The following is a 25,021-nucleotide window of genomic DNA, read 5'->3' as shown; positions in this document are numbered from 1 at the left end:
CTTACCACACAGCCACTCCTGTGTGAACATTTAAAATAATCTGTGTTGTAGAATTATAACCTATTTATTGCACATAAATTCTAACATCAAAATCTTATATAGACCACCCCCTCCCCCACCAAGGGCCATATGGACCCCATTTGAGAACCACTACCGTAGAGGTTCCTCTTGCTAAAATAGAACAGCTCAGTTTTCCATTTACCATATAAATTGCAAATTGTGATTACAAGAATTGCTTTTTGATTTCCCTAAAGACTGTGGAATTTTTAATGAAATTTTAATGGAATTTTAATGGAATTTTAATGGAATTTATATTTGCTTCTTTATTCACAGATTCTCCTTTTACTTTTCTCACTTCTGCGAAGATTGGCCTGGGACTATGGCAGAATTGCACTGGTTAGTCGCAATGAAGACAAGTATGTGCAAATATTTCTTTAAACTTGACACATTTTCTTTCTTTTTTTTTTTCTTTTTTAAGTTTTAAACTCTGTGTAAAAATTTTGTCTAGTTGCAAGTCGGGGTCCTGAAAATTGGTAAAGGAATAACTATTGAGTTAAGAACTTCACTTCAATTCCACCCTGCAGCATCTTGGGTTAGTGTCTTCTGCCAGAGGCTTGTGTTGACCAAAGTCTTGTAAAGAAACTGAGTAAATGGAAACTGTATGGAATCCTGGTGATTGGACTCTGCTGTGACTGAACAGACCTCTTTCTCATAAGGAATATTCCAGTTGTGGCGATTCCATCTTTGTTCTAGTGTAGTGTGTCTGGGACTATACTATCCTATGACTCCTTCCTTTATTAAGAAGGTTGGGTGTAGAGAACTTGGCTGGTATTTTTAGTAATTTAAAGGGTTGTATAGAGGCTCCCTTGTTAGCTTGACATTAATAAGTGATTTGATAGTTTGCAATGTTAAGATCACCTCTTTGAGGATATAGTCTGGAGAGGTGTGGTTTCTGGTTCCTATAAAACCGATTGTACAAATTACCCTACATTCCTCTCTCTACATTCTGAATTCAAATGAAATTCAGGTCCATTTTGCCTTCCATCCTGTCAAAGTTGGTAAAATATGTAGCTGCTTGATAAAAATAATAGTGCAGGGGTGGGGAGTCAAAGAAATTGACTGTACTTAGGATATTTGTGCTGCAGCATGGCCACAGTCAGATGACTGACACTTGTTAAAATATGTAAAAGGATGGTCTTTGATTCCGTTTATGACTGAGTGAGGTTGTAGTAGAAAAAGGGAAGGTGGCTTGATGCAGGGTGTTGAGAAGGACAAGTACGCATGTGTTGCTATAGAGATACATGGCTACTCTGTATTATATAATGGTGGGTGGGAGTAGTTGGAAAGAAGAAAAAGAGGGTGGTGATAGGGTGCCAGAACATACTCTCAGGGTGCAAGAAGGTTAGTCATGAAGGAGAATGTAGAGAGTGGATCAAGATTGGAGGAAAGTGTGGGTTATAAGAATGTGATGGGAGAGTCATGGATGGTTATAGATGGGGTAGAAGTGAATGTAGGGAGTGATCAATAAGAGTGGACGATGTGTGGTTGATGCAAGATATCAGTATTGAAGGATGTGGGTAAGGTGAGAGAGAGAGAGAGAGGGAAGTGGCTCAGAACTTACTTGGTCAGAATGTAGGGGGCTGATGAACAAAATGTAAGAATGAGGAAGAGATGTAGAGTGACATAAATGAAGGTCAGAGATACTTAAGGGTGGTGGATGAAATGTGGGGAATGCTTGAGGGTCAGACTGGGTACAGGGGAAGGGCCCAGCATGTACATCAACAAAATACTTTAGGACCTTTTTTACAATAACAAACAGGGGAAGGGCCCAGCATGTACATCAACAAAATACTTTAGGATCTTTTTTACAATAACAAACAAGGGAAGGGCCCAGCATGTACATCAGCAAAATACTTTAGGATCTTTTTTACAATAACAAACAAGGGGAAGGGCCCAGCATGTACATCAACAAAATACTTTAGGACCTTTTTAACAACAACAAACAGGGAAAGGGCCCAGCATGTACATCAACAAAATACTTTAGGATCTTTTTTACAATAACAAACAAGGGAAGGGCCCAGCATGTACATCAACAAAATACTTTAGGACCTTTTTTACAACAACAAACAGGGGAAGGGCCCAGCATGTACATCAACAAAATACTTTAGGACCTTTTTTACAATAACAAACAGGGAAAGGGCCCAGCATGTACATCAACAAAATACTTTAGGACCTTTTTTACAACAACAAACAGGGGAAGGGCCCAGCATGTACATCAACAAAATACTTTAGGACCTTTTTTACAACAACAAACAGGGAAAGGGCCCAGCATGTACATCAACAAAATACTTTAGGATCTTTTTTACAATAACAAACAAGGGAAGGGCCCAGCATGTACATCAACAAAATACTTTAGGACCTTTTTTACAACAACAAACAGGGAAAAGGGCCCAGCATGTACATTGACAAAATACTTTAGGACCTTTTTTACAATAACAAACAGGGAAAGGGCCCAGCATGTACATCAACAAAATACTTTAGGACCTTTTTTACAACAACAAACAAGGGAAGGGCCCAGCATGTACATCAACAAAATACTTTAGGACCTTTTTTACAACAACAAACAGGGAAAGGGCCCAGCATGTACATCAACAAAATACTTTAGGACCTTTTTTACAACAACAAACAGGGAAAGGGCCCAGCATGTACATCAACAAAATACTTTAGGATCTTTTTTACAATAACAAACAAGGGAAGGGCCCAGCATGTACATCAACAAAATACTTTAGGACCTTTTTTACAACAACAAACAGGGAAGGGCCCAGCATGTACATCAACAAAATACTTTAGGACCTTTTTTACAACAACAAACAGGGAAGGGCCCAGCATGTACATCAACAAAATACTTTAGGATCTTTTTTACAATAACAAACAGGGAAGGGCCCAGCATGTACATCAACAAAATACTTTAGGACCTTTTTTACAATAACAAACAAGGAAGGGCCCAGCATGTACATCAACAAAATACTTTAGGACCTTTTTTACAACAACAAACAGGGAAAGGCCCAGCATGTACATCAACAAAATACTTTAGGACCTTTTTTACAACAACAAACAGGGAAGGGCCCAGCATGTACATCAACAAAATACTTTAGGACCTTTTTTACAACAACAAACAGGGGAAAGGGCCCAGCATGTACATCAACAAAATACTTTAGGATCTTTTTTACAATAACAAACAAGGGAAGGGCCCAGCATGTACATCAACAAAATACTTTAGGACCTTTTTTACAACAACAGACAGGGAAAGGGCCAGCATGTACATTGACAAAATACTTTAGGACCTTTTTTACAATAACAAACAGGTCTTCTTCAGCACATTGAATCACCATTTATCTTGGTCTCTGTATGTAAAATGAAGACACAAGTCAATTTTTGGCACAAATCCTGTTTGCTCACCAGATGTCCATTATAAACATTGCTTTTTTTTTTATCTGTTTATATAATTTATCTTTTAGTTGTATTTTCATTATTTCTTTGTTTGCCATATATTTATTTACATATTTTATAGAGTTATATATTTTATTTCTCTCACTGCTATTGTTTCTTTTTATTTGATTTCAAAGTTTCAATATTTTGTTTTATTTTTTTTTCTTTGAAATTTATAAACAATTTTATTTAAAAGAATTTTGTTAATTTTTGTGTAATTCCAATGAAAATATGATTTTAATTTATTCCATATTTTTACTTATTTCATTTTTGTTTTAATTTTTCTTTATTTTTTGGTTTCTTTTTTCTTTTTGTTTTTCTTCTTTAGTGAACCTGAGACTGAAACAACAAATGCATATAATGTGTATGTTCTTTGTTTTTGTTTAATTCCTTCAAGCGGGCTTCATTCAGGCTGCTACTACTAACACTACTACTACTAATACCTATACTACTACTACTACTAATGCTGCTACTGCACTCTCTTAGTCTTCTCACTTCTTCATGGTTCTTGCAGTGCCTTTTATCTTCCTTCCAAATATCCTTCAAACAATTCCCTCTAATGATCTCCTCCACTTCCATATACCTTTACCATCACTGTCTGGCCTTCCCCTTGTTTTATAAACTCTACTAAATCACTTTATGTAATTCTTTTATTGTGGCCATGCTGGAGCACTGACTTTAATTGATGATATTGATTCCCATGTTTGTCTATTATTTTATTAACCTTGTAAAGACAAATTTCAAATTCAACTCGGGTGTAAAAGAACAGAGCCAAATACCACAAGCAGACCAATTCTGCATCCAATGTTGCTATACCTATGTGATGCATACATACTTCTGAAGTTGAAGAAAACACTACAACAGGAGTCATGTATGAAACCCGAGGTATCAGAGTAACTACTGTAGTGTTTTCAGTTTCAAAAATAAACACACACACACACACACACAAGTGAGTTTGGAGGGATATATTATCTAAGTGGATGCCATATTAGCTCTCAGTTATGTTCCAGCTAACCACAACAATCAGTATCTAACATTTGTGACTACATTATTTACACTTGATGTATATTTGTCCTCATCTTGTTTGTTGTTAACACAACATTTCAGCTGATATACCCTCCAGCTTTCATCAGGTGTCTTGGGGAAATTTCGAACCTGGATTCACATTCCTAAAGTATTTTTTGATGTTGTTATTATTATTCAGGTCACTGCTTGGAATCGAACTCAGAATGAATCTTCGGGTTAGTAGCCGAATAATTACCTGAATAATAATAATAATATCGTTACCTGAATAATAATAATAATATCGAAAAATAGTTTAGGAATGAGAACCCCGGTTCAAAATTTCCCCAAGATACCTGATGAAGGCTGAGGATATATCAGCCAAAATGTTAACAACAAACAAGATGAGGACAAATATCCGTCAAATGTAAATAATGTAAATAATTCCTCATCTCTTAAATATAGAACTATATTATCTATGACTACAATTAGTTGTTAGTCGCTTTCTGAATTCTTCCAATGGGTAATTCCATGTACCCTTTGGTGGACAGTTAAAATTGTCTGGAATATATATTAATAATTATAAAGAGTATGGCTATGGATGCCCACTGGAGTAGGTAAAAAATGGTTGAGGACCACTACACTAGTCTGAGACTCTGCTACAAGACCATAAAACCTGTCCTTCCACCTTCTCTTTAACTCATCAAATGAGCAATTTGGTTTCCATTCCTGAGGATCTTTGGTATATAGGGTTTTTGTTTTTGGTTTTTTTTTTTTTTGCATCCTCTGTCTTCGAATCATGCCAAGGTTGACTTTATCTTTCATCCTTTGAGGGTCAGTGAAATAAAGTACCAGTCAAATGCTGGGGTTGATGTAATTGACTAAGCCCCTCCCTTCAAATATTACAAGCCATGTGCTTCAATCAGAAACTATTATTATTACCTCCGTCTTGGTGGAAGTATTGTTTTTCAGTGGTGTTTGTTTGCTTGTGGAAAGATATCTCAAGAACCGCTGAATGGATTCAAATGAAACTTCCAGGGATTGACATTAACTGATTAGATTTTGAGATTGATCCAGTACCAGACAAGGATTCTGGATTATTTTTCCGAATTTTTTAATTTAATTTTTGAGGGTGGTCAGGTTCATTTTTAGTCTTCTCGTTTGTGAGAGCAGTCAAGTTTATTTCAGATATTCTCATTTAAAAAATTATCTCTGGCTAATCATTGAGAGGTCATTGGTGTTATCTTGGTGGAGGTTTGCACTCTCTGAGTGCTTTTGTTGTAATTATTATTATTATCATTATTATATTATTATTATTATTATTATTATGGCGTGCTGGCCAGATTGTTGGCATGAGCAAAATGCTTTGCAGCTTTTCATCCGTCCTTACATTCTGACTTCAAATTCCGCCGAGGTCGACTTTGACTTTCATCCTTTTGGGGGTTGATAAATTAAGTACCAGTTATTCATTGGGGTCAATGTAACTGACCCCAAATTTCAGACCTTGTGCCTATAGTATAAAGGATTATTATTGTTAAGGCAGTGAGCTGGCAGAATTGTTAGCATACCAGACAGAATGCTTGGTAGCATTCTGTTTGGCTTTATCTGCTGAGTTCTAATTCCACTGAAGTCAATTTTGTCTTTCATCCCTTTCGGGGTCACTAAAGTACCAGTTGAGTGCTGGGGTTGTTGTAATTGACTACCCCTGTCCCTGAACTTGCTGGCCATGTGCCAAAATATGAAACTATTATTATCATCATCATCATCATCATTATTATTATTTTTCATTTTTGGATTTGGTTTGCAAGATTCTTTATATGAGTTTGTGTGTTGAAGCATATTTTGTTGTCTGGTGAGAGTTATTTTCTTCTTGTGCCTTATTATATAACACACTCACATAGATTATAAGGCACAAAAAGAAAATGACTCTCCCCAGACACAACAGAATGATTATTATTATTATTATTATTATTGTATTGGGGTTGAAGCATGGACTCACTTCTGGAGACATATAAAGAAACTTGAAACCTTTCACACCTGTTGTCTGCGTGATATCTGCAACATAAAATGGAAAGATATGATATCAAATGTCAAAATCTTAGAAAAGTGTGACATCTCCAGTATCCAAAGCACGCTGCTGATAATTCAGTGCAGATGGGTAGGACATGTTGTTCGAATGAAAGACGACCACATTCCGAAAGTTCTTTTGTATGGCCAACGAATAGAGGGATACCGTGGTAACGGAAGACCCGTCCTAGGTATAAGATTAAATTGAAGCAATCACTAAAGTCTCTGCAATTTGATTTAACATCTTGGGAAAATCATTGCACAGATCGATCTGCATGGCGTAAAATGTATCACGATGCATCAAATCATTTTGTGTTGAAGAAATAGAACAGTAAAATAATTATATCCTGCAATCAACAGACTCATTTACCTGATCCCAGACAAAGTCAAAATCGTCATTCTCCCCATTGTGACTTCACAGCAAAATCCATCCTGGGACCCAAATAACATTCACACATCCATCGCAAATACACGAAGCTTCTTTTATTGTTAAAGCTGCTTTTTTGCTTTTAAATCCTCTCCTTGAAACACAAATATGTCAAAATTAATGAGAGTAACCATTTAGCATGTTGGATGAAATGCTTAGCGGTATTTTGCCTGTTGCTATGTTCTGAGTTCAAATTCTGCTGAGGTCGACTTTGCCTTTCATCCTTTCAAGGTTGATAAAATAAATACCAGTTGAACACTGGGGTTGATGTAATCGACTCATCCACTCCCCTCAAAAACTGCTGCCCCTGTGGCACAATTTGAAATCAATATTATTATTATTATCATTATTATTATTCTCTTTTACTCTTTTACTTTTTCCAGTCATTTGACTGCGGCCATGCTGGAGCACCGCCTTTAGTCGAGCAAATCGACCCTGGGACTTATTCTTGTAAGCCCAGTACTTATTCTATCAGTCTCTTTTGCTGAACCGCTAAGTGACGGGGGACGTAAACACACCGGCATCGGTTGTCAAGCGATGGTGGGGGAACATACACATACACACACCTACATATATATATATATATATGTATATACACATATATACGACAGGCTTCTTTCAGTTTCCGTCTACCAAATCCACACTCAAGGTATTGGTCAGCCTGGGGCTATAGCAGAAAACAATGCCCAAGATGCCACGCAGTGGGACTGAACCCAGAACCATGTGGTTGGTAAGCAAGCTACTTACCACACAGCCACTCCTGCGCCTATATTATTATTATTATTATTATTATTATTATTATTGTATTGGGGTTGAAGCATGGACTCACTTCTGGAGACATATAAAGAAACTTGAAACCTTTCACACCTGTTGTCTGCGTGATATCTGCAACATAAAATGGAAAGATATGATATCAAATGTCAAAATCTTAGAAAAGTGTGACATCTCCAGTATCCAAAGCACGCTGCTGATAATTCAGTGCAGATGGGTAGGACATGTTGTTCGAATGAAAGACGACCACATTCCGAAAGTTCTTTTGTATGGCCAACGAATAGAGGGATACCGTGGTAACGGAAGACCCGTCCTAGGTATAAGATTAAATTGAAGCAATCACTAAAGTCTCTGCAATTTGATTTAACATCTTGGGAAAATCATTGCACAGATCGATCTGCATGGCGTAAAATGTATCACGATGCATCAAATCATTTTGTGTTGAAGAAATAGAACAGTAAAATAATTATATCCTGCAATCAACAGACTCATTTACCTGATCCCAGACAAAGTCAAAATCGTCATTCTCCCCATTGTGACTTCACAGCAAAATCCATCCTGGGACCCAAATAACATTCACACATCCATCGCAAATACACGAAGCTTCTTTTATTGTTAAAGCTGCTTTTTTGCTTTTAAATCCTCTCCTTGAAACACAAATATGTCAAAATTAATGAGAGTAACCATTTAGCATGTTGGATGAAATGCTTAGCGGTATTTTGCCTGTTGCTATGTTCTGAGTTCAAATTCTGCTGAGGTCGACTTTGCCTTTCATCCTTTCAAGGTTGATAAAATAAATACCAGTTGAACACTGGGGTTGATGTAATCGACTCATCCACTCCCCTCAAAAACTGCTGCCCCTGTGGCACAATTTGAAATCAATATTATTATTATTATCATTATTATTATTCTCTTTTACTCTTTTACTTTTTCCAGTCATTTGACTGCGGCCATGCTGGAGCACCGCCTTTAGTCGAGCAAATCGACCCTGGGACTTATTCTTGTAAGCCCAGTACTTATTCTATCAGTCTCTTTTGCCGAACCGCTAAGTGACGGGGGACGTAAACACACCGGCATCGGTTGTCAAGCGATGGTGGGGGAACATACACATACACACACCTACATATATATATATATATATGTATATACACATATATACGACAGGCTTCTTTCAGTTTCCGTCTACCAAATCCACTCACAAGGCATTGGTCAGCCTGGGGCTATAGCAGAAAACAATGCCCAAGATGCCACGCAGTGGGACTGAACCCAGAACCATGTGGTTGGTAAGCAAGCTACTTACCACACAGCCACTCCTGCGCCTATATTATTATTATTATTATTATAGTGGTTATTTGAATGGTTAGAGCTTCAGGCAAAATGCCTTGTATTTCTTTCAGCTCTTTACCTTCTGTGATCAAATCCCATCAAATGCAACTTTGCTTTCATGCATCTGGGGCCCAATGAAACTTCCATAGCAGTCATACACAGGAGTTGACATGACCCCATGCTCTCCCCTCGAAAATGTGTAGGCCTTGTGCCTAAATTAGAATCAATTATCATCACATTTAGGTTTCTATATCACCACAACCCTTTTTTTACTGATCTTATACAATTATTACTGATACAGGTTTGCATATTTCCAATTTAACATCAAAACGTTTCCATATCTTTTCCCATGCCACTCCTTGTTGTATCCGATAACATCATTGCATCATAATAACTCCTCTTCTGTCCTCTTCTTATTCATCATCTCAATCAGTTTTCCCATCTCTATTCGTTTGCTTCGATCTACTCAGCTCAGTTATTGGTTTCCATAACAAACTTGTTTTAACTAAGTGGTAGGTCTCGGTCGGTCGTCTCTTTTCCCTGTTGTCTGTTTAGTCACCATTGTTAGGATTGTCACTGCTGTATGTATGAATTAATTTGTCACAATACTATCATTGATATTACCACCATTCATCTCTTCCACCACCACCACCTCTCTGTCCCTTTACAGCCCTTCTATCACTATCTCCTTATCTCTCTCTTTCCCATATCTATTTCTGATCACACACACACACAATTAGTCACAGTCATTCATGTACAGTGATACGCCCACACAATCATACCTATTTCTTTACTACCCACAAGGGGATAAACACAGAGAGGACAAACAAGGACAGACAAACGGATTAAGTCGTTTATATTGACACCAGTAGGTAACTGGTACTTAATTTATGGACCCCAAAAGGATGAGAGGCAAAGTCAACCTCGGCGGAATTTGAACTCAGAATGTAGCGGCAGACGAAATAACTATTTCTTTACTACCCACAAGGGGCTAAACACAGAGAGGACAAACAAGGACAGACAAACGGATTAAGTCGTTTATATTGACCCCAGTAGGTAACTGGTACTTAATTTATGGACCCCAAAAGGATGAGAGGCAAAGTCAACCTCGGCGGAATTTGAACTCAGAACGTAGCGGCAGACGAAATGACTATTTCTTTACTACCCACAAGGGGCTAAACACAGAGAGGACAAACAAGGACAGACAAACGGATTAAGTCGTTTATATTGACCCCAGTGTGTAACTGGTACTTAAGTTATCGACCCCCCGAAAGGATGAAAGGCAAAATCAACCTCGGCGGAATTTGAACTCAGAACGTAACGGCAGACGAAATACGGCTACGCATTTCGCCCGGCGTGCTAACGTTTCTGCCAGCTCACCGCCTACACAATCATACCTTCTACATAATCACTTTGACTTACTCACACACACTGGCAGAAACGTTAGTGTTGAATGAATGCCTGGTAGTATTTCTTTCAACTCTTTAGGTTCTGAGTTCCGATCCCATCTAGGCCAACTTTGCATTTCATCCCTGTGGGGTTGATAAAATAAAGCACCAATCAAGTACTCAGGATATCAAGGTAATCAACTAACCCACCATCCCCAAACAGCTGGTTTTGTACTTAACATTAGAAGTCCCAAATGAACACCGGGTCAATGTAATCAACTCATCCACTCTCCACCAAAATTACTGCCCTTATGGCAAAAGCACCATTCAAGCCTGATCGTTGCCAGTGCCACTCAACTGGCTCCCATGCCAGTGGCATGTAAAAAGCACCATTTGAGCGTGGCCATTGCCAGTGCCGCTTGACTGGCTCCCATGCCAGTGGCATGTAAAAAGCACCATTTGAACATGGTCATTGCCAGTGCCGACAGACTGGTCCTGTGCCGGTGGCATGTAAAAAAGCACCATTCAAGCATGGCCGATGCCAGTACTGCCTGACTGGCCCTCATGCCAGTGGTATGTAAAAAGCACCCACTACACTCATGGAGTGGTTGGCGTTTGGAAGGGCATCCAGCTGTAGAAACATTTGCCAAATCAGATTGGTGCCTGATACAGCCTACAGGCTTGCCAGTCCTCAGTCAAACCATCCAACCCATGCCAGCATGGAAAACAGATGTTAGACGACGATGATGATTAAACAACAGTTGTTGTTATTATTATTATTATTATTATTATTAGAGAATACAGCTGAGTTGGGATACTTACCATCAATATTTAGAGGAATCCTGGGTCCAAAGTTTCTTAATGGCCCCTATTAACATCTCATTTGATACTTTTTAATATACATCTGTTTTCTAAACCGGTTTCCTTTTCTCCATAAGTTCTTCATAAATTCTCATAATTTGTTCCTTTAATGTCCTCTCATCACCCTTGTGGCAAATAAATTTTGAACAATTTAGTGAATCTTACACACACACACACACACACACACACACAGTGCTAGAAATACCTGGATCCATGTCCCTGCAATTTATCAATGGTGTTGTTTAACCCCAAGTAAGGTGTGACCGAGTTGATCTATGACCAAAACAGTTAGTCCTAAGCATCTTGGCTTCCTTCTCTCTTGTGTTGTAAATCTAGGACTACATTAGTCAGCGGGTCATTGTTTTTTGAAAGTGAGAGGATGCAATTTGAGGATGGTTTGGGTGTTATTTCATGCAGATTGAGTGATCATTATGAGGCTTCTCTCTGGGACCGTGTGTATCATACATTGGTATGAAAAGACTTTTTTTAAAAAATCATCCAGATTACTTTCATTTGCATTTTTGGATTTTCCATGTCAAAAAAAAAAAAAAACTAGTACTCTTTTACTTGTTTCAGTCATTTGACTGCGACCATGCTGGACACCACCTTTAATCGAGCAACTCGACCCCGGGTCTTATTCTTTTGTAAGCCCAGTACTTATTCTATCGGTCTCTTTTGCCGAACCGCTAAGTAACGGGGACATAAACACACCAGCATCGGTTGTCAAGCGATGTTGTGAGGACAAACACAGACACACACACATATATATATATACATATATATGACAGGCTTCTTTCAGTTTCCATCTACCAAATCCACTCACAAGGCTTTGGTCGGCCCGAGGCTATAGTAGAAGACACTTGCCCAAGGTGCCACATAGTGGGACTGAACCCAGAACCATGTGGTCGGTAAACAAGCTACTTACCACACAGCCACTCCTACGCCTGTTTAATAATAATAATAATAATATGTTATAATAGTGTTTAATAATTTTTCAGACTGTGAACCTCATCGTTAAAAATGAAACCTTTTTCAGGGTTTGTGCCACTGCAAAGAGGAGCAAGCTGGCAGAATCATTAGCACCCCAGGCAAAATGCTTAGCATCATTCCATTCGACTTTACGTTTGGAGTTCAAATACCACTGAGGTTGATTTTGCCTTTCATCCTTTCGGAGTCAATAAAATTAATACCATTTAAATACTAGGGTTGATGTAATCAACTCACTCCACCCCCACCCCAAACTGCCGGTCTTGTGTCAAAATTTGAAACCAATATTGACATCGGCTCTCATCATCATCATTTGGTTTCCATTTGTCATCTTATTCTTGGTTACGTACATAGTAACGGGTTGCATTCGAGTATTTGGTTTCTTAAGTAAATGTTAACAATGCTCTTAGACACAGCCAACTTTCTCTGGTTCTGTTGTCCATCCCTTTTTGTACATGCTCCGACCCAGAGCCATTGATTTATTGGTTTAGTGATATCTAATTGTGGTTTGACATTAAACTGACTGATATGTCATGAAGATGTAAATATTTAAAAATTAATCTCATATGCGAAGATGCTAATAACTTAATTAATCAGAATCTGATTAACAATAATAACCCATCTCAGTTATTTAGGTATTTAATTAATGGTTCAGCACTTTTGTTACCAACCTGCCTAAGATTGTTCCTCAGTTCTGTGATGCAAACTTCTGGTTTAACCCTTCAGCATTCAGATTATCCTGTCAAAAGTAATCCTTATTTATCCATCTTGTTTTGCATTAATCATGCATTATCTCAAAGCTTTAAGATTTTGAGGAGGTGATTGTCTGTTTTTAGAATGACATTGTAGGGTAGGTGTGAGAGGCTAGATCTGGTCAGTTTGAACATAAACAGACCATACCTGGCCAAAAAAATCTACCTGTTTTAAGTGCTAAAAGGTTAAAGCGATCCAGATTAAACCATTCATCAAAATTTCTTAATTCTAAACACCAGCTTAAAAATGACTTATTTCATTAAATTCTTTATTATTTTAGAAATTAACTGAAACAAAAGTGGTGCATTCTGTTGTGTCTGGGGAGAGTCATTTTCTTCTTGTGCCTTAAAATGTAACACACTCACCGGTAAAATTTCCACTTATTTTTTATTTTTATTTTCCTAAGACTATTGAAAAAGTTGCAAGACGCAAAGAAAATTTTCGGAAAATAAAAATAAGAAATAAGTTGAAATTTTACTGGTGAGTGTGTTACATTATAAGGCACAAAAAGAAAATGAAACTTCCCAGACACAACAGAATATGCTTCAACACACGAACTCATATAAAGAATCTTGCAAACCAAATCCTAAAACGAAAAGTGGCGTAGAAACACAATAACAAAAGGGTTAATAATTACAATGTTATTTTACTAAATTTTTTATTTTAAGAATTAATTGAAATAAAAGTAATTTAGATTGATAGAAATATGGTAACAAAAGGGTAAATTCTCTTCAAATTTCCTGACAGTGTCATCTTTCTAACATTCCATGTTTGAGAAAAAGGTGACTTCAGTTAATTAACTCTTTTACATAACGAACATTATACCGCTGTTTATTGAAATAACAGATTGATTTATTTACAACTTTTTGTTGTTAAGCTCTAGGTTAATCTTGATTCAGCAAATCTCTAATCAGCTGTTCAAGCTGTGACCATCTCATCTTTTATTCAGACACAGTGTAGCAAGGACTATAATATTCAATGTGCTCTTTTTCTATGTATATAAGTAAGTTATAAAAGGGAAGATTTTGTTTCTATTTCTAGCAGGTTGAACAGTTAGGAAGATGCTCCTCATTAGCTGTCTTGCATTAGTGACTCTCTATAATACTAATTATTACCTCCACCTTAGCGAAGGCAGAGGTATTGTTTTCAGTTGTGTTTGTTTGTTTGTTGGTGGACAAGATATCTCAAGAACCACTGGATGGATTCAGATAAAACTTTCAGGGATGTTTGTCTTTGCGACTGGCACAAACTGATTAGATTTTGGGGTTAATCCAGTACAGGACAAGGATTCTGGCTTATTTTTTCTGTTTTGTTACATAATTTTTGAGAGCGGTCGGGTTCATTTTTAGTATTCTTGCTTATGAGAGCAATCGAGTTTATTTAAAAATCATCTCTGGCTAATCATTGAGAGGACGTTGGTGTTGCCTTGGCAGAGGTTTGTGCTGGGGAGGCACATGACCTAATAGTTAGAGCGGTGGACATGCGGTCGAGGGATCGCGGGTTCGAATCTCAGACCGGGCGATGTGTGTATTTATGAGCAAAACACCTAAGCTCCACGTGGCTCCGGCAGAAAGTAATGGCAAACTTCTGCTGACTCTTTCACCACAACTTTCTCTCACTCTTTCCTCCTGCATCTTGCAGCTCACCTACGACGGACTGGCATCCCATCCAGGTGGGGAACCTATACACCAAGGAAACCGGGAAACTGGCCCTTATGAGCCAGGCTCGAGAAGGAACAAATAAGAGGTTTGCACTCTCTCAGTGCTCTTGTTGTAATTATTTCTTTCATTACTGGATTATGAGGAAAAATATTTCAGGTTATGTGGGTGAGTTGGGTGCTATTTCTAACAGATTAAGCAACCATTTAAATGCTTCCTTGTTGATTCGACTATATTTTTTCCATCTCCAATGTAGGTTGAAGGCTACAACTTTTGGCGGGAATGGAATGGCTGTTTGTATCAATACTCAATACTTGATTGGTATTTATCTGATCAAACTTGGAAAATGATAAAGCAAAGCCAGACAGAGTTTTATTGGGAATCTAAAAAGAACCAATTAAATATACATTTATATTGTTGCTCTACCGATTCTCTCAAGATTTCTACTAAATCTTGTGCCTCCTTTAGTTTCTCTTTTATTCTTTTATTTGTTTCAGTCATTTTACTGCGGCCATGCTGGAGCACTGCCTTTGGTCAAGCAAATCGACCCCAGGACTTATTAATTATAAGCCTAGTACTTTTCCTATCAGTCTCTTTTGCTGAACTGCTAAGTTACAGGGATGTAAACACACCGGCATCAGTTGGGAAGTGATATTGTGGACACACACACACATATATATATATATATATATATATATATATATGATGGGCTTCTTTCAGTTTCCGTCTACCAAATCCACTCACAAGGCTTTGGTCAGTTCGAGGCTATAGCAGAAGACATTTGCCCAAGGTGCCACGCAGTGGGACTGAACCCAGAACCAAGTGGTTGGTTATAAATTTTTTTTTAATTTCTCACAAAAAAATTAACTAAGTAATGAAACTTTGATAAAAATAAATCTAAAATGTGTTTGTATTTGTCCCCCACCACTGCTTGACAACTGGTGTTGGTTTGTTTATGTCCTTGTGGCCTAGCGCTTCAGCAAAAGAGACTGGTAGAAAAAGCATTGGACTGAAAATAAATTTGGGGATTGAATTGCTGGACTAAACCCTTCAGGGTGGTGCTCCAGCATGGTCATAGTCCAATGACTGAAACAAGTAAAAGATAAAAGAAAATGGTTGCTCTGTTTGTTTCGGTGAATGTTAACCTCTAAAAATATGGAAGGAAATTGAAGACAGAACTGGAATATTTAACCCAATGAAATAATATTTACAAAGATCTATATATCTATATGCTTCAAAATAGAATCAACAATTTCTATAAAATGTTGAATTTCCACAGGTCCTTGTTGCTAAAAATATTTGGCACAGATAAATTTTGAAAGAAATTGCGTTCTGATCTTTTGTCCCACATTTCTAACCTGATTACTAACGAAATGACTGTCAGCTATCCCCTGCCCCGTCTCCCAGTCCTTCTTTTCCTCTTTCTTTCAAAAAAAAATCAAATCAAAGTTTAAAAAATACCAAGCATGCCAAAGAATACAGACTCCTGAACCATTCCTATAAACCACCTTGACACGGCATTGTCTGCATTCTGTTTAGTTGGCACCACATGGTTTCGAAAATAACTTGATGCTAATTTCGGCTAATCAATAATGTTTCATTATTGAGTTCAGGTTGTGTCTTGGCAGAAGTAGCAAAGTGCAGCACTGTAATGTCACTCTCTCTCCAAATACCATGAAGTATCCGATTTCATTCTTGTACATTCTAAGTCCAGGTTCTTCTGCTGGGCTTGGTAAACATAATCACGTTTATCAGTAAAACACTGTGAGAAATTAAATCTTTTGACTCTCCCCTTCCATTTACAGTTGAACCTGCTAGAAGTAGCAGCTATCAACCCAAGCCATCAATTTTAAAAAGAAGTTACATTGAATAACGTGACACACAGTCAGACAAGACGTTCATGGTTGGAATAGCTTTAATTATAAACCTTTTCAACCATGGTCGACTGGTTCTAAGCAACATTATTTGAATGCAGTGGTTTGTAAAATAAAATCAGTTGTATGATATTTCATGAAATTAGTGACGTGGCTGAAACATGAGAGAATCCAGCAAAATTTTATAAAGTCACCAGGATTTGCTTTTCTCTGTTCTGAGTTTGAATTCTTTTGAGGATGACATTTTTGTTTCTTTCAGAGCTAGTAATAGAATAAAATAGTGGAATGGTTCTTGTTGGTTTATTGAAGTGGCTCTGTCTTCTCCCATCCTTTCCTTTGAGTTTCTTTGTAAAAGATATACTATGATGATGTTTTGTAACCTAATACAGGAACACATTTCATCTGAGGGGGTTTGCTCCAGCTTGTCCAACTTGAGACTATGAAATACAATAACAACACCAACAACAGCAACATTTCTTATCCAACTCTGAAAGTTTAACCCTTTTATTCCAACTCACTTAAAATCATGATACAAAACTGTCAGGTTTAAAGTTTTCACATTTAAATTAAAACTATTATAATTTTATGTAAAAACATTTTTAGTATTTTCCAAAACCAGTTGGTTAAATAAGATACTTTTGAGGAATTCCAACTATGTTTCGTGGTTCGCTACCTCGACAGCTCCTTTATAGCATCCAGTGGCTAAAGACATCATCCGGAGACATCGTCATATAACAAACATTGTATTTTGTTAATTAGATACAAAGAAGATAATAATTAATGAGTGACTTACTGATTGGTTTACCATTATTTGCACTCCATTGGTTCCAATGACAACGGTTCCAGTTGATCCAATCACCAGAACAGCCTGATTGTGAAATTAATATGCAAGTGGCTCAGCACTCCACAGACATGTGTGCCCTTAATGTAGTTCCCAGGGAGAGTCAGCACCACACAGAAAGTGACAAGGCTGGCCTTTGTAATTACAGGTATTACCCATTTTTGGCAGCTGAATGGACTGATTGGCACACACACACACACACACACACCACACACACACACACACACACACAAACACACACACACATAAAAGATCCTAACTTCTCTCTTGGAGAAAGATTGCAAAAACCTTGGAATAATTAACAACCCTTAAAGAAAAGCAAGGATAATTTCTAGAAATTAGTAATTAATCTTTACGGAGATGTACTTGCATAGCAAGTGATTTGATCTGAGATTTGATTTGATCTGAGTAATTAATCTCTCAAAGTTAATTTGCTCTTTCTTCTTTTCATGTTTCTTGAGCCCTCCAAGGCTGCTTTCTTGATTTCCACAGTGTATAAGTGATGAAGATCACAATGTGACTCTTGAATGAGGCACTGGACTGCCACAGGAATCAAGGCCAGCGATTTTTGAAGGGAGGGAAAAAGCTGACTACATTGATCCTGATACATGATTGGTCCCTTATTTTGTTGGGCCTGAAGGGAAGACAGGCATAGTTGACTCTGGTAAGATTTGACTTTGGGATGTAAAGAACCAAATGAAATGCTGCCAAGCATTTTGTCTGACATTTTAACAAAATCTTCTGGCTTTGAATGGCCGTTTTAGCATGTCAAAGAGAAGTTAAAAGGAAAAGAGCAGAGAGTTGATGTTAAAATGATGATGATGATGATGCCAACTTAGCTTTTCATCCTTCAAGAGTTGATATGAATGACTAATTCACGTGATCACGTGACCGACCAGTCCATCAGATGTAGTTACACATCGCTGGTCACAATGCGTTCGCATTGTTTTACCCATCGAATGACACCACCCCGCTGGCTAAGCGAGCAGGCCAACAGGAGAAAGAGTGGGAGAAAGAGTGGTGAAAGAGTACAGCAGGGATCACCACCCCCTGCCGGAGCCTCATGGAGCTTTAGGTGTTTTCGCTCAATAAACACTCACAACACCCGGTCTGGGAATCGAAACTGTAATCCTACAACCGCGAGTCTGCTGCCCTAACCATTGGGCCATTGCGCCTCCACATGAATGAATGACTAATTACCTGTCCCCAACAAATTTCTGATCTTCTGCCTAATTTAGAAACCATTATTATTATTAAGGCGGTGAGCTGGCAAAATCGTTAGCACACTGGGTAAAGTGTTTAGTGGCATTTTGCCAGTCTTTACAGTCTGAGTTCAAATTCCACTAAGATTGACTTTGCCTTTCATCCTTTTGGGGTTTATCAATCCTTTTGGGGTTGATAAATTACGTACTAGTTATGTACTGGGGTCAGTATGGTTGACTATCCCCCTCCTCCAAATTTCAGCCCTTGTGCCTATAATAGAAAGGATTATTATTATTATTATTAGCATTCCAGACAAATTGCTTATTGGCAATTAATCTTCTGAATTCAAATTTCACTGAAGTTGACTTTGCGTTTCATGCTTTTGGGACCAATAAAATATATACCAGTTATGCATTGGGGTCAATGTAATCAACTAGCCCCCTTCTGCCAAAATTGCTGACCTTGTGCGTATAGTAGAAAGGAATATTAAACACGCTGGGTAAAAATATTTAGCATCAGTTCAGCCTTCTTTTTATATTCTGAGCTCAAATTCCTTCGAGGAGATTGACTTTGCCTTCCATTCTTTTGTGGTGGTCAATGAACTAAGTACCAGTTGAGTACTAGGGTTGATGTAATCAATTCCCCACTCCCATCAAAGACAGCTGGCTCTGTGCTGAAATTTGCAACCATTACTACCTCTGCATTAGCGGAGGTATTGTTTCCAGTCGCGTTTCCTTGTTTGTTTGTCCATGGTCAAGATATCTCAAGAACCACTTGATGGATTCGGATGAAACTTTCAGGGATGCTTGGCCTTGTGACTGGCTCAAACTGATTAGATTTTGGGATTGGTCCGGTACAAGAGAAGGATTCTGGATTACTTTTCCTGTTATTGTACTTAACTTTCGAGAGCGGTCAGGTTCATTTTTAGTATGCTGGTTTGTGAGAGCAGTCGAGTTTATTTCAGATATTCTCATTTTAATAATCATCTCTAGCTAATCGTTAAGGGAACATTGGTGTTGCCTTGGCAGAGGTTTGCACTCTCTGAGTGCTCTTGTTATTATTGTTTTTATATGAAGTGGCAAATTGGCAGAATCTTTAGCATGCCAGACATAATGCTTAGAAGCAGTTCATCCAGCTTTACGTTTAAATTCCACTGAGGTTGGCTTTGCTTTTCAACCTTTTGGAGTCAATGAAATAAATACCAGTTGAGCACTGGGCCCTATCTAATCAAATAGCTTTCTTCTCCAAAAATTTCAGGCTTTTGCCTAAAACAGAAAAGATTATTATTATCATTATATATGTTAATCCCCAAAAATATAAAGTAGGTCATCATTTGTTTATTTAACGACTAACATTCATGTTTAATCATGTGCATGCTGAGCAAATGTCTTCTTTGCTCATTATTTGTTTATCAATCAATCAAAACTAATGAAGCATTACTGTTCTGTTTGTCATGTTCTGTTTCTCAAATCAATCGTAGATTTTGTCATTCATTTGTCTGATTAATTGAGAGCAAGGTGAGGTGTAGAACATTGCTTAGAGATATTCAAAGATATTAGCAGCTTCCTCCCAAAAACTTGTGTGGTTACAGATCTGTAGACATGGCAAGTTATTAAGATAGTACTCCAGCATGGCCACAGTCCAATAACTGAAGATAAGTGTTTTAGCTATGATGAGAAATAACTGTTCATTAAAGACAAATGATTGTTGTCTTAATGAGAACAAAGCTCAGAAAAGTTTAGTTGCTACTGACTAGTAAAATCAAAGAGAAATCTTCACCATTATAATTTAATGTCCATGTTCCAAGCTGACATGAGTAAAATGGTTTGTTAGGATCTAATCAGTCCAAAGACTCCATTGTGCTCCAATATCTGCCTTGGCCATAGTTTCTGTGTCTAGATGTCCTTCCTAATGTCAGCCATTTTATGGAGTGCAAACTGGGTGGGTTTTTTTTGTGGCCCCAGCATTAGTCACGTCACTATGTAGCTCACAAGACCAAAACCCCCTTCAATTGAGTAGAACTACACAGACTGGGAAGTGAATTTATGCTATGAGATAAGGGGTTAAAGTGCGAAAGAAGGGGCTAGAACAGAACGGGATTTCTTGCTACATGGCCACTTACATTATAGAAGAAGAGGTGGGAGTGGATGGAGCTGGAGTAGGATAAATAGATAAAATAGGGGTCATGAGTAGAAGTGAGGGGGTGGAGAAGAACAAGAGGAAGTGTGGATGGGTAGAGGTTAAATGAGTGTATGAGAGAGTGAGGGATGGTTAGAGATGGGAAACGGTTGAGAGGGTGTGTGAATACAATGAAGAATTGATGCTGAGGATGGTATGAAGGGGAGAGTAGGTGATGTCTGTAGAAATTAAGGGTTGAGGGGTTATATAATGAATGGTGGATAAGGGGTGGCGGGTGACCAATGATATATATGAGGTGTGGGAGAGTAGGAAGTGACTGACAGTGCAGAAAAAGGTGGGGATGAAAAGCAACAGAATAGTAATAATAGTTTAATAGAGGAAGGATGAGAGAGAGAGAGATGATGTGTGGTTAACAATGATCAATGTAAAAAGTAGGTGGAGAGGACAGTATTAAGAAGGATGGGTAATCAGTAAAATGGTTCCAGGTAGTAAGAAGAATAAGTGGAATCAAGAAGCAGCTGGTGAAGAGTGCAGTTCTACTTAATGGAAAGAAAGTTCCAAGAAATTTACTTATCAAATTAATTGACATTTTAAAGACTGTTATTGATTTCTGTACATAGAAGTAATTTTATGATAAGAGAAGGGATATGGAATTAGGTGATGTTTATCTCTTTCTTCATGTAAGTGAAACCATATATTTGCAACTTAGGATCAAATTGTGTTTGAAACTCAAGACTCAACCCAGATTAATTTGGGTCAAGTTAAAGTTGGACTTTAAATATGGATGTAGTGAGCTTACCATTTACTTTTTTTAAAATATGGAGGAAGGGACAGAAACAAGTTTGTAACTGTAATCTCTTAACTTTTCACACAGTCACCCCCCACACCTTTTCTACTAATTTCCTACTCAGTCAAGCAGTCTTTAACCCTTTAGTGTTCAGATTACTTTGTTAAAATGTAATACTTATTTATTCATATTGTTCTGAATTAATCATGCATTATCTTGTAGCTTTGAGATCTCAATAATGTGATTGTTTATTTTTAGAATGGCATTATAGGTTAGGTGTGATAGGCTAGATATGGCCAGTTTGAATATAAACATATCGAATATTTGGGCCAGATATGGCCGGTTTAAACACTAAAGGGTTAAGCCTTGTGAGTTACAGGATAACTTTACTCGTGCTAGCACTTAAAAAAAAAACAAAAACAAAAGGCACCCAGTTCACTCTGTAAAGTGGTTGGTGTGAGGAAGGACCCCCCAACTGCAGGCATCCAGCCAAGGCAGATATTGAAGAATGTCCCAGTTTTCCAATTCATCAGATCCTATTGGAGCGTGCGATCCACACCAGCATGATGATAATGATGATAATGATGACATTTCGTTCGTTTCTATCAGTTTGTGCTCATCTTCTCTGGATACCTGAATGTCTATCAATTCATCTCTCTCTCCCTCTTTCTCTCTCCCTCTTTCTCTCTCCCTCTTTCTCTCTCTCTCTCTCTCTCTCTCTCTTTATATTTAAGGTTCTGCCTTCTTTAGTGTTTGCCTGTCTCATACTTCCTGGTTTACCAATGAATAAACTATGTTTGTATATATGCATGGCTCAGTGATTAGAGCGTCGAGCTTACGATCGTGAGGTTGTGAGCTCGAATCCCGGACCGGGCTGCATGTTGTGTTCTTGAGCAAGGCACTTTATTTCACGTTGCTCCAGTTCACTCAGCTGTAGAAATGAGTTGTGATGTCACTGGTGCCAAGCTGTATCGACCTTTGTCTTTCCCTTGGATAACACTGGTGGCGTGGAGAGGGGAGGCTGGTATGCATGGGCGACTGCTGGTCTTCCATAAACAACCTTGCCCGGACTTGTGTCTAGGAGGGTAACTTTCTAGGTGCAATCCCATGGTCATTCATGACCGAAGGGGGTCTTTACCCTTATATAAATATATGTAGGTATGGTGATGTTTGTGCTTGATCTATCTCCACCACACACTCACACCATCTATTTTGCCCATAAAGACTTGAGACAATAAATATTAACAATGTCCTGGGATTGTATTCATCAGCTTTCAACCACTCCTTATATGTTGATAAAATATTTGAATGGGAAACCAGTCAAACCCTGACTGGGTTTATCTTTTGACTTGTGCAAAAGTTTAGTTATTTTATGCTATTGTATGTAGTAATCATTTATGTTTTCAAGGATTATTTATCTAAATAGGTTATTAAGAAAGCACCTCACTACACAAGAGTTCAAGATTAGAATTAAAATTCTAGTTTTCATCTTCGTCTCTTGATTTATCATTTAATGTAGAAGAATTTATTGCTTTGAAAATGTATTGCTTTTATGTAACATTTTCCTTTTGAAGTGATGTCATTCTCATCACTTTTTAAGCTATATTATCTTCTCCAAAGTATTGGAATATTCTGCTATTTATTCAGTGAATTGTTCCATTGACCAAACTATTGGAATGATCATTAATCGAAATCAATATGAGATCTATTTCCAATATATTTTTATGAGAGGGAAGAGTCTATGTGGCAACATATCCGTTTATTTCTATAGTTTTGTAGATACACAAATATAAATATATTATTTCTCTCCATAGAGATAGATATCTATTTATTGATAGTTTGCAGCTAAACTAATATATTCTCTCGTTGTTATTCTTCAGGTGGACGACTTTATTCTACTGCAGCCATGATCAAAACATGTCAGGCTCAAGTGAGTCTTTGGATACAACAATTCACTTACAAGATCGGGTAAGTTTGCAACATGGCCGCAGCCAAGAGTCTGAAACAAGTAAAAGGATAAGAGAATGCTAAATTTGATAACCAGGACTGTTTGGGATTGTCACTGGACACGTTCACTCAACTGTGACAGCTTAAACTTATTGTGCAAAACATTGTTGCATGACAATTCACTTGCAAGAATCTGTGCGTGTGTATATGTATATGTATGTGTATGTGTGTGTGTATGTGTGTGCATATGTATGTATGTGTGTGTATATGTATGTTTGTATATATATATATGTATGCATGTGTGTATGTATGTGTGCGTGTGTGTATGTATGTATATGTATGTGTGCGTGTATGTATGTGTGTGAGTATATATGTATGCGTGTGAGTATATATGTATGCGTGTGAGTATATATGTATGTGTGTGAGTATATATGTATGCATGTGAGTATATATGTATGTGTGTGAGTATGTATGTATGCATGTGGTATATATGTGTGCATGTGTGTATATATATATATGTATGTGTATATGTATGTATATATGTGTGTATATAAATGTGTGTGTATATGTATGTATATATGTGTGTATATAAATGTGTGTGTATATGTATATATGTGTGTGTCTGTGCATGTATATGTGTGTGTATGTGTGTGTATACATGTGTGTGTATATGTATATGTGTGTATATATATATATATATATATATATATGTGTATATGTATGTCTATATATGTATGTGTGTGTGTATATATGTATATTCTACTGCAGCCATGATCAAAATATGTCAGGCTCAAGTGAGTCTTTGGATACAATTCACTTACAAGATCGGGTAAGTTTTGTGTATACATGTGTGTGTGTATGTATGTGTGTGGTTTGTGGGTGGAGGTGTTTCATTCATGCAGGCCTGGTGAGCCATCAAAATTCTCATAGAAATTGACCCATGATAAACAATGATGTCGCTATTAAAATTGACAACGGAACATGTGTAGAATGTGGAAGGGTGTGCCTCTCGGTTGGCGGTCTAAAAAGACATGTTAAGTGAGTGCATACGGTGGCACCTGTTTCTCCTGCCAGCCAGCACAGTTGTCTAGTATGTAATAAGATGTTTGAAACCTTGGCCGGGCTTAAAAGCCATATAAGGGCATCACATGGCAACAATCATGAATAATTTCAGTGAGTTTTCTTGGCAATGACTTTTCTCCTGTAACGAGGATGAAGCTGTGTGATATATGTGTGTATATGTATGTATGCGTATGTGTATATGTTTGTATGTATGTATGTGTGTGTGCGTGTGTGTGTATGTAGGTATATGCATGTATGTATGGATATGTATATATGTGTATGTGTGTATAAGTGTATATGTATATGTGCGTATGTATGTGTGTGTGTGTATATGTATATACGTATGTATGTATACATGTGTGTGTGTGTATATATATATATATATATAAACTCTACAAGATCAAGATTGAAGCCTGGTGCAGCCATCTGGTTCGCCAGC

The 25,021-nt window shown here is 37.6% G+C and overlaps 1 protein-coding gene across 4 annotated transcripts in view; it reads left to right on the top strand.

The window, feature by feature from the left end:
• LOC115212936 (CSC1-like protein 2) overlaps positions 1–25,021 on the top strand; it is a 154,919-nt gene that overhangs the window by 59,093 nt on the left and 70,805 nt on the right. For 2 of the 4 annotated variants that reach the window (XM_029781779.2, XM_029781782.2), the window contains exons 3-5: positions 334–416; positions 3,818–3,853; positions 23,454–23,541. In XM_029781779.2, coding sequence (XP_029637639.1) covers positions 334–416; positions 3,818–3,853; positions 23,454–23,541 — 207 coding nt within the window. Of the gene's footprint in view, positions 1–333; positions 417–3,817; positions 3,854–23,453; positions 23,542–24,281; positions 24,350–25,021 lie in introns of those variants that run through there. The other 2 variants (XM_029781781.2, XM_036504200.1) reach the window with 2 other exon arrangements.

The sequence above is a fragment of the Octopus sinensis genome, linkage group LG6 (assembly GCF_006345805.1).
Source record: "Octopus sinensis linkage group LG6, ASM634580v1, whole genome shotgun sequence".
Lineage (NCBI taxonomy): Eukaryota > Metazoa > Mollusca > Cephalopoda > Octopoda > Octopodidae > Octopus > Octopus sinensis.
This window is presented reverse-complemented; position numbering and strand designations above follow the sequence as displayed.